At 45.9% G+C, this 8,254-nt stretch overlaps 4 protein-coding genes across 6 annotated transcripts; 2 read left to right on the top strand and 2 right to left on the bottom strand.

Annotated features, from left to right (window-relative positions):
- Positions 1-33: 33 nt before the first annotated feature.
- Positions 34-2,606, bottom strand: LOC117138260 (transducin beta-like protein 3). Its single transcript, XM_033300223.1, has 2 exons — positions 2,523-2,606; positions 34-2,463 (listed from the first exon to the last, which is right to left on the bottom strand). Exons 1-2 carry the CDS (start codon positions 2,546-2,548, stop codon positions 126-128), a joined length of 2,364 nt encoding a protein of 787 aa, XP_033156114.1. The 5' UTR covers positions 2,549-2,606; the 3' UTR covers positions 34-125.
- Positions 2,607-2,851: 245 nt separating this feature from the next.
- LOC117137658 (proteasome subunit alpha type-3) lies at positions 2,852-4,038 on the top strand. Its single transcript, XM_033299199.1, has 3 exons — positions 2,852-2,987; positions 3,046-3,611; positions 3,766-4,038. The coding sequence occupies exons 1-3, from the start codon at positions 2,967-2,969 to the stop codon at positions 3,938-3,940; spliced, it is 762 nt and encodes a 253-aa protein (XP_033155090.1). The 5' UTR covers positions 2,852-2,966; the 3' UTR covers positions 3,941-4,038.
- Positions 4,039-4,179: 141 nt separating this feature from the next.
- LOC117137161 (origin recognition complex subunit 6) lies at positions 4,180-5,247 on the top strand. The gene is made up of 2 exons (XM_033298472.1): positions 4,180-4,325; positions 4,382-5,247. The coding sequence occupies exons 1-2, from the start codon at positions 4,261-4,263 to the stop codon at positions 5,088-5,090; spliced, it is 774 nt and encodes a 257-aa protein (XP_033154363.1). The 5' UTR covers positions 4,180-4,260; the 3' UTR covers positions 5,091-5,247.
- On the bottom strand, positions 5,150-8,155 carry LOC117137159 (stimulator of interferon genes protein). 3 transcript variants are annotated; one of them, XM_033298470.1, is made up of 6 exons: positions 8,058-8,155; positions 6,703-6,869; positions 6,202-6,650; positions 6,045-6,149; positions 5,706-5,988; positions 5,150-5,608 (listed from the first exon to the last, which is right to left on the bottom strand). In XM_033298470.1, the coding sequence occupies exons 2-6, from the start codon at positions 6,815-6,817 to the stop codon at positions 5,514-5,516; spliced, it is 1,047 nt and encodes a 348-aa protein (XP_033154361.1). In that variant the 5' UTR covers positions 6,818-6,869; positions 8,058-8,155; the 3' UTR covers positions 5,150-5,513. The 3 variants fall into 3 exon arrangements, with proteins under 3 accessions (XP_033154361.1, XP_033154362.1, XP_033154360.1); XM_033298471.1 differs by lacking the exons at positions 6,703-6,869; positions 8,058-8,155 and having other exon boundaries at positions 6,202-6,476; positions 6,536-6,618; XM_033298469.1 differs by lacking the exons at positions 5,150-5,608; positions 8,058-8,155 and adding an exon at positions 5,609-5,628 and having other exon boundaries at positions 6,703-6,840.
- Between the last annotated feature and the right edge of the window lie 99 nt (positions 8,156-8,254).

The following is an 8,254-nucleotide window of genomic DNA, read 5'->3' as shown; positions in this document are numbered from 1 at the left end:
TGGACTTGGTAAGTATACATCACGAAGTAAATATATGATGTATGATTATCTACTTTATTTTTTCTTAAAATTAATTAAACTGAATTAAGTTAACAATCATGAATGAAACGGCTCCAAAGCTAAAGTCACATACACTTGACAATGAACTCTAGGAAAGCCAGCTCCTTGTTCAGCTCGGTGACCCGCTTAAAGTGCCTCTGCACGTAGGGAGTGAGTACCTCGACCATGTTGCCATTGTTGTAGAACCTCGCCTTGGGATCCTGAAGAGCATCCCCGATCAAGTACTTAAGGATCATGTTGCCTGCCTGCGAGTGGCGCGAGTTGGTGGTCCATGCCTTGACATGCTGCAGCAGCGCAACCCGCTGGTCAACGTTCAACTGGTCAACCAATTGGCGGAGACCGGGCTCATCCCGCTTGCGGACAAAGTGGTTGATAATATCGAAACTGGCTTTGGGCTTGTCCAGGTTCAGAGCCAACACGAAGGCCTTGTGAAGCTGCTTCTGGGCGTGCAGAAGGGAATGTAGAGTCTGCTCCTGCTCCAATGTGGCCTGCCGCTTGTCCAGCTCTTCGTTTCGCGTCACTTGAGTGACATCACCGAAGCGAATCAGCTTGGAGTCCGCCCCGCCGGTGTAAAAGAACCGATTGCTCCTGGCAGATACGGCCAGAGCCCAAACCCTATCGTTGTGCTCGTCCAGGGACTGCAGACATGTGTTGGTCTTGATATTCCACAGCTTTAGAAGGCCATCCGAAGCAGCGGAGATGATGAACTTGCCGTGATCCAGGAACTCGGCTCTGAGTATGGTGCACTCCTGATCGAAGCGTTTTATGCACGAAAAATTGCTGATGGACCAGAGTCGCAGAGTACAGTCCGATGATGAGGTGAGCACGATCTGATCCACCGGAGAGAAGCGCACACTCCAAACACCACGGGTGTGTCCACGCAGCACTCCCTGTAGCGTGTTGGACTCCGCCAGCCACACCTTGGCCGTCTTGTCCTGCGACGCGGTGGCAATAAGCTTGTTATTCGGAGCATATGCCACGCAATTCACCTCCTTGTCGTGGGAAAGCGCTGCGTAGCGGAGGTTGAAGGAGTACGAGTTGCGATCCTCCTTACTTCTGACGAGCTGCCACACCTTCATGCTGCCATCTTGGCTCACTGATGCAAAGCCGGTGGCTCCGTTGTGCGTCATGGCCACGCAACCGATAGTGGACGTGTGGCAGTTGGCCTGTTGAGTCAGAGCCTCAAGCGAGCAATCCTTGTCGTGCTGAAGCCTCCAAAGCCGAACGCTGCAGTCCTTTCCCACCGAAATCAGCAGATTTTGGGAGGCAGCGAGGGACATTACCGTATCCGAGTGACCCACGATCAGCTTGCAATTCATGTCGTGCTCCGTGTCGTATAGCTTGAAGTGCTTGCTGTTGGTGGCAACGGCCAGGTAGCGATCGTTGTCGCCCATAAAGCACATGTCTAGGATCTCGTCGTTGTAACCCACCAAGTGTTTGATGGGTTCCAGGGTTTCCACGTCGTAGACCAAGATATTCTGCTCTGTAGTGACCAAGGCCAGCTGTTTTAGCTCGCTGCAGTGCAGGAGTCTACTGATTTGGAAATCAGATTGAGAGAGAATATCCCTGATCTTCCAAGATTTCGGGTCGACCTGTTGCAGCTTGCCTGATCCACTCGCCACGATTATCTGTTGTCCCTCGTCCGCGTACACGACTCCCTCAAGTTCATCGTACAAGGGAAGAACCTTCAACTGCTTGCTCTCCAACTGCTCCTGCAATTGCCACACGATCATAACCTTGTCCCGGCTCACAGTTACGATTTCGTTGCAGTCGGACGCGTTGCTCTTAAAGCTTAAGCCGGTGACTTGCGACAGGTGACCTCGCATCTTGTGCACAAGTGTCTTCGTCTCGTAGTTCCAGGCATAGACAGAGTTATCCGAACCTCCGGCGTAGATCTCTTTGCGCAGCACATTGGGATGAAAGACGATGAGCCAAGCGGGACCAGGGAAATCCTTGAGGGCACCCAGACAACTGTTGTTCGAGTAGTCCCACAGCCTCAGTGTGGCATCTGCACCTCCGCTGGTGCAGATAAGCCTGCCGCAGGGACTGAATTCAACTCGGATGACTGGTCCCTTGTGCTGGGCCTTCCACAGCTTCACCAGCTTCCCAGTGTCCAGCTCCCACAGTCTTAGCAGGCCACTTCGATGGGCAGTGACCAGGTTCTCCTGGGACAGTCCGAAGCAAGTAATCGTATCCTCCTCCACATCGATATTGTCCAACTCCGCCGGCTTCTTGTTATCCGCCAACGGGGACGTCAAGTCATAGCTCTTTATGACTTGGGAGGTCTGCACATCCACCTGGTTTACAGCTGAGCCATTGAGGCAGTAAAGATGATGGCCATTCGGGCTCCAGGCGATGTCGCCGCCGGCGTAGAAGTTCGTGTAGCGCGCCTCCGCCGCATAGCTGGATTTTAAAATTGTTTTAGTCTTGCAATCATCATGTAATTAGCAAGTTTAAGTTACCTTTTCTCGCTGATACCCGCCAGCATGATTTTCGTTGTTTATAAATACAAAAACCGCGTGCGCCGCGGATCAGAACATGAACGGAACTAGTTCAAAATGTTACTTTACAGAGGATGTTAGTGGATATTCCAAATATATAAATAGAGAAATATTAAACAAGAAGATATTAACTAGAATTGTGCTAAACAAATAAAGTTGCATGAATTGGTGATTTATTTTTAACCATTCGAATTTTATCTGAAAAAAATCGTGATTGGTATACGATACGATTGGTTTTTATTGCCAATAGTCGTACCGAGACTATCGAAACTCTTTGGACGATTGGCCCCTTTGTTTTGTCCACCACTAGCCAAGCAAAAGCCGTCAAATCATCGTCGCATTAGACCCAAGGAATAAAACTAATTTTTGCGTTTGAATTGTTTAAATTTTCACCGCGTCTTCGCTATGAGTACTATTGGCACTGGAGTAAGTGGTCAGCGAACTGCCTATCAGCAGATTCCTAACGTCACCCTCTCGCTTTCAGTACGACTTGTCGGCCTCGCAGTTTTCGCCTGATGGCCGCGTTTTCCAGATCGACTACGCCTCCAAGGCGGTGGAGAAGAGCGGCACCGTGATCGGGATTCGGGGCAAGGACGCCGTGGTGCTGGCCGTCGAGAAGATCATCACCAGTAAGCTGTACGAACCGGACGCCGGCGGACGTATCTTCACCATCGAAAAGAACATCGGAATGGCGGTAGCCGGCTTGGTGGCTGATGGAAACTATGTGGCGGACATTGCGCGTCAGGAGGCAGCCAACTACAGGCAGCAATTTGAGCAGGCTATCCCCCTTAAGCACCTGTGCGACCGAGTCGCCGGTTACGTTCACGCCTACACCCTGTACAGTGCCGTCCGCCCCTTCGGACTGTCCATCATCCTCGCCTCCTGGGACGAGGTCGAGGGGCCACAGCTCTACAAGATCGAGCCGTCTGGCTCCTCCTTCGGTTACTTCGCCTGCGCCAGCGGCAAGGCCAAGCAGCTGGCCAAGACTGAGATGGAGAAGCTCAAGACGGATATGAGGACCGACGAATTGGTGGAGAGCGCCGGTGAAATGTACGTTTACAACAAAAAAAAAAGGGGGTGTTCCAAAAATCGGATGGGCTCAAGCCGAGCTTCGAGTGGAAACTTACTTGCTTTGACAATAGGAAGCATTTTTGGGACATCTATTGCACTTATTCATAATTAACATATCTATCCTATGTTTTAGCATCTACAAAGTCCATGACGAGTTGAAGGACAAGGACTTCCGCTTCGAAATGGGTTTGGTGGGCAGGGTAACCGGTGGCCTACATCTCATAAATCCCTCAGAACTGACGGAGAAGGCGAGGAAAGCCGGCGATGCTGCCAACAAGGAAGAAGACAGCGACAATGAGACGCACTAGTTCGTTTGTGTGCCAGTGAATCTAATTCTGGGCCTAATTACATAATGTTAATTTTATATTTCCCTAAAGCGCAAAATAAATAAACTAAATCGGGTGAATTTTTGGGTTTTTATATTTCCATTCTTTAATACTTATCGTTCGATATAAATATTTTGCTCGCCGGTTATCGGATCTGGTTCCGTTTGAATGTGCTATCGAAACTCGATTACTACAAACAAAGCCTTATCGCTCACAGCTGATGCATTTCGCGCCATTTGTTGTACTTTATTTCAGTTTTAACAACGCACGACTAGAATTTCAGCCTATTGTTAATAACTACAATGACTACCTTAATAGAACAGTTAATTACGAAAATGGGCCTAAGGGAGGAGCCAAAAGTGCTAGAGTAAGCAAAAAATTAATAGGTTTGAAGGTTTACCCAGTAAAATCGAATCCTTTCAGGAAAACCACCGAACTAGTACGCCTCCTGGAGCTGCGCTCCACGAATGTCCCTCTGCAGATCAATGAGTACGGAAAGATAGTGCTGTGTGCGGATCTTGCTTCCTGCATGATTGGGATCGCGTTCGACAAGGAGCAGGCACTGAAATTGTCCGGATTGCGCAAGAGCCACTACCTCAACAACAAGCGGATGTTCGAGAAGCTGTTGGACCTAAACAAATTGGCTAGCGTGAATGACATCTGTGTCCAGCTGGGTCTCAACGAAGTTGCCCGCAAGGCGGAGGAGCTTATGACTCTCTTCAAGGGCGTAGCGGCCACCGAGGACACGGGTACCGACACCAGCCATCCTCAGTACGCCACCATGGCCGTGTTCCAGGCCTGCCGCCTGCTCAAAAAGAAGGTTTCGAAGTCAAAGCTCATGCCTTTCAGTAATCTTCGACCCTCCCAGTTTCAGCTGCTCGAGCAGCAGTGGGAACGCATGATAGCTAAGCACCACAAGGAGAGCAAAGTACCATCCAGCACCGATATGGATGGTAAACTTAAGGAGAACCAGAATGAGAATATCAAGGGTCAGGTGGCAAAGAAGGCATATAAGCCTCCAGCGGAGGACTACGAAATATGGAAGGCTCGAATGTTGGCCAAGGCGCAGGCCAAATTGAAGGAATTGGAAGCATCCCAATCGCATATGGATAGTCAGCTTTCCGAGAATTAGGCATATATATTTTACATCTATTAAACATTTCCTAGTGAAAGCCAGTTTGAATTAATAACTTATTGTATAACTTATTTATTAAACTAAACATTTTTATTAGTTTTAAGTAAAACAAACAGCGCATTACAATTAAAATTTGCATCAATTTACAAAGATATTAATTTCGTTTCGTTGTAACACCTAGCACATAATCATCGCCCTAAGAGACAACTGAAACAACTGGTGTTTGTGTGGCTAACTGGCGATGTGTTCCGCGACAAAATGGTTAGGGCGGAAACAGAAAATAAACTCACTCACTCACCTTTCTAATCTTTAATGTTTGTTTAATCACAAAAAATTGTATGTCAGTATTGCCAAAGACACTAGAATAACTTTGGTATTACTATCCAACGTCATCGTTGGAATCGTTTTTGATTGGAAATCTTAGTGGGAAATTTCGTCAAGAGTTTTGGTTTTGTTTTGCATATTAGCTACAAGCAATTCGCCAACATCCACAAGGTTGCCCTTGCTATCATGGGCTGAAAAGAAAATCGTTATACTTGTGAACATATACAAGTCTACGAACATTTCGTTTTCAAGTAGTTTACAAAACCCTTAGAAGAGTTGTCAACCTACAGTTATAGATGATGAGCTCTATAAGGTCTCGGGTCTCCGGCCACGTAGTAATGAGTTCCCTCAGGTGCTTGTAGAACTTGAGCCAGATCTCCCGCTTCAGTTCCTGCATCTGCCAGGTGGCCGACAAGTTGGAATATATCGCATCGAAGAAGGATATCAAGGGCGTGGCACCCTCGATGGCAAAGTAGTAGGTCCTGCCATTGACCTTTTTGTTCATTCTGTAGACAGCGTGCTTAAAAGGACGATAGACACCGGCTCGGTTGATGAACTGGGTCTCCAGGGGCTAGAAAACAAAATGCTGTACTTATTGTGCAAACTTTGTTAGCAATTAACACTTACCTCAGCTTTGTCAAGTAAGTGGCTTTCTAGTACGCCGTTGACAAACATCTCGTCGGGAATGAGGATAACCAGTCGTTTAATGCCAAAGGTAACATTATTCTTGTCCTGGGGAATAAATTTGTATTGCTTCTGTGCACAGAAAAAGAGATCAACTCACCTCGTACATTTCCATTCGTTGTTTGAGCCCATCATCCTTGCGTTCGGGCAGTGAAAGTTTGAGGTAGCCGTGAAAGTAGTTGGAGGCCATTCCGGCCGCATAGTCCAGTCCATGGGAGTCACGTATCCAGTGCGAGTAGCTCAGGGTGCTGTGGTCCATATCGCTAAAGCTCCATATCCAGTAGAGCGGCATATGGACCAGAAACAGCGTCGTGGGCACTACGTCCCTGTAATTCCCGGTAACCGAAATTCGAAAAAAAGCTACGAGAACGAATCCTACAATCAGGTATATCGACCTGTTGTTGTACGTGCACGAGCGCCGCAAGATTACCCACAGCCGATCCTCGGGCAAATAGTACCGCCCATTGCTCCCATATTCGACGACACAGTGGTACAAGCGACGGAGTAAATCAGCCAGGAACACAGTGGCCACAATGCGAACAGAGGTGTCTGCAACAAATCACGATCGTATAGTCTATGGCGTCCATCGGGCATTACTCACCAATATAATCTCCTATCATCTTTCGAAAATAAAAATATTTTCTGCCTTTTTCCGCGCGAACCGCGTTCCCCGCTTCTTCGACGTTGCTAGCGATTGCCATTTCGCCTGCATACATATGTACGTCTCCGGGCTTGCCAGATCGATTTGAAGAACTCGCGAAAGCTTCGCTGGAATTCAAATGCTGTTAAATGCTGTTACATAGGCACCTACATATGTATTAATGCAAGTAAATTGCGTGCACATATGTACATACATACGTATGTATATAAATACAGAAAAAAGTGCAAGTTTTAGGCAGCGCTATGAAGGAACTACATTGTATTTCTTTTTATTACTATTTACTTTGTCTTTGTTTACCCCCATCAGATAAGATTCTATCAATATTGCTTTAAAGATTCGTTGAGCAATTTGTATTCGAAATAAAACTTGAGGAAACAATGTCCGTTTCCGACTATCAGATACAGATAGATGAGATCTGCTGGCTGTAGAGCTCTCCGCTCTCTGGTTCTTGAACAAATATTCGAGAAAGCCGGGAGCCAGCTCTAAACTCAGCCCAAAAAATCGTGTACAAAAAAATCGTATGGCGTTACGCATCTTGTTATTCATTGTAGTGTCTTTGGTAAGAGGGCATACTAGATTCGTTGAAAAGAAAGCAACAGGTAAAAGGCTGAGTTTCCGACCATAAAAAGAATATATATATATATTCTTGATCAGGGTCAAAAGCCGGGTAGGTATGGCCCTGTCCGTATGAACGCCTCGATCTTAGGATCTATAAAAGCTAGTGTGTATTGAATAGATTAAGCATGAGGCTTCCTGAGGCGGGCCTATGCCTCTATCGATATTAAAAAAAAAATAATAATAAAATTTCTCGTTCGCATTTCTACTAGCTGAGTGACGGGTATCGTATAGTCGGAGAACTCGACTATAGCATTCCCTCTTGCTAAAACTAGCATTAGAAGTTTTTGTAGCTTATATATGGTCTATAGTTGAATCTACAGCTGAAAGCCAAAAAGAACTCTGAAGTTTCTGGATAGAAGAAAATTTCTAAATAAGAAATAAGAAAAATGTTTAACTCTGCGACTTAAATAGTGATAGCTACACCCAAAACGAAGTATGAGATTTGATAAATGATTTAATTTAAGCATACTTATTGTGTTCTAATGTTCAATTCTATAGAAACCTTATCCTATAAAATACTCAACATTTGAAAATTTGCTATATTTGTGGCCAGAATATATGAGAATTTTAAGTCTTAAACCGTATCTGACATTTGAAATCGAATATTTCGGCAGAATATGCGCAAATTGAAACTATGTATATTGTATCTTGCGTGTGTACGTAGTTTAAGCTATTACCTGCCGCTTTTTCTGTCCAAACGATTGAATCCAGGCTCAAAGATCTCAGGACCAAAAGCTTGGGATCGCTGTTATTTTAAAAATTATATGGAATATTCTTTGTTCGGGGAGAAGAATCTTAACTGGGTGAACTGATGCTCTCGTCAATACTAAAACGGTATTGGTGGGATGTCCCTATTTAAGAGCCGGAGATCATT

This window comes from Drosophila mauritiana, chromosome 2R (assembly GCF_004382145.1).
Source record: "Drosophila mauritiana strain mau12 chromosome 2R, ASM438214v1, whole genome shotgun sequence".
NCBI lineage: Eukaryota > Metazoa > Arthropoda > Insecta > Diptera > Drosophilidae > Drosophila > Drosophila mauritiana.
The sequence above is the reverse complement of the archived record's forward strand: the minus strand, read 5'-3'. Positions and strand labels throughout refer to the sequence as shown.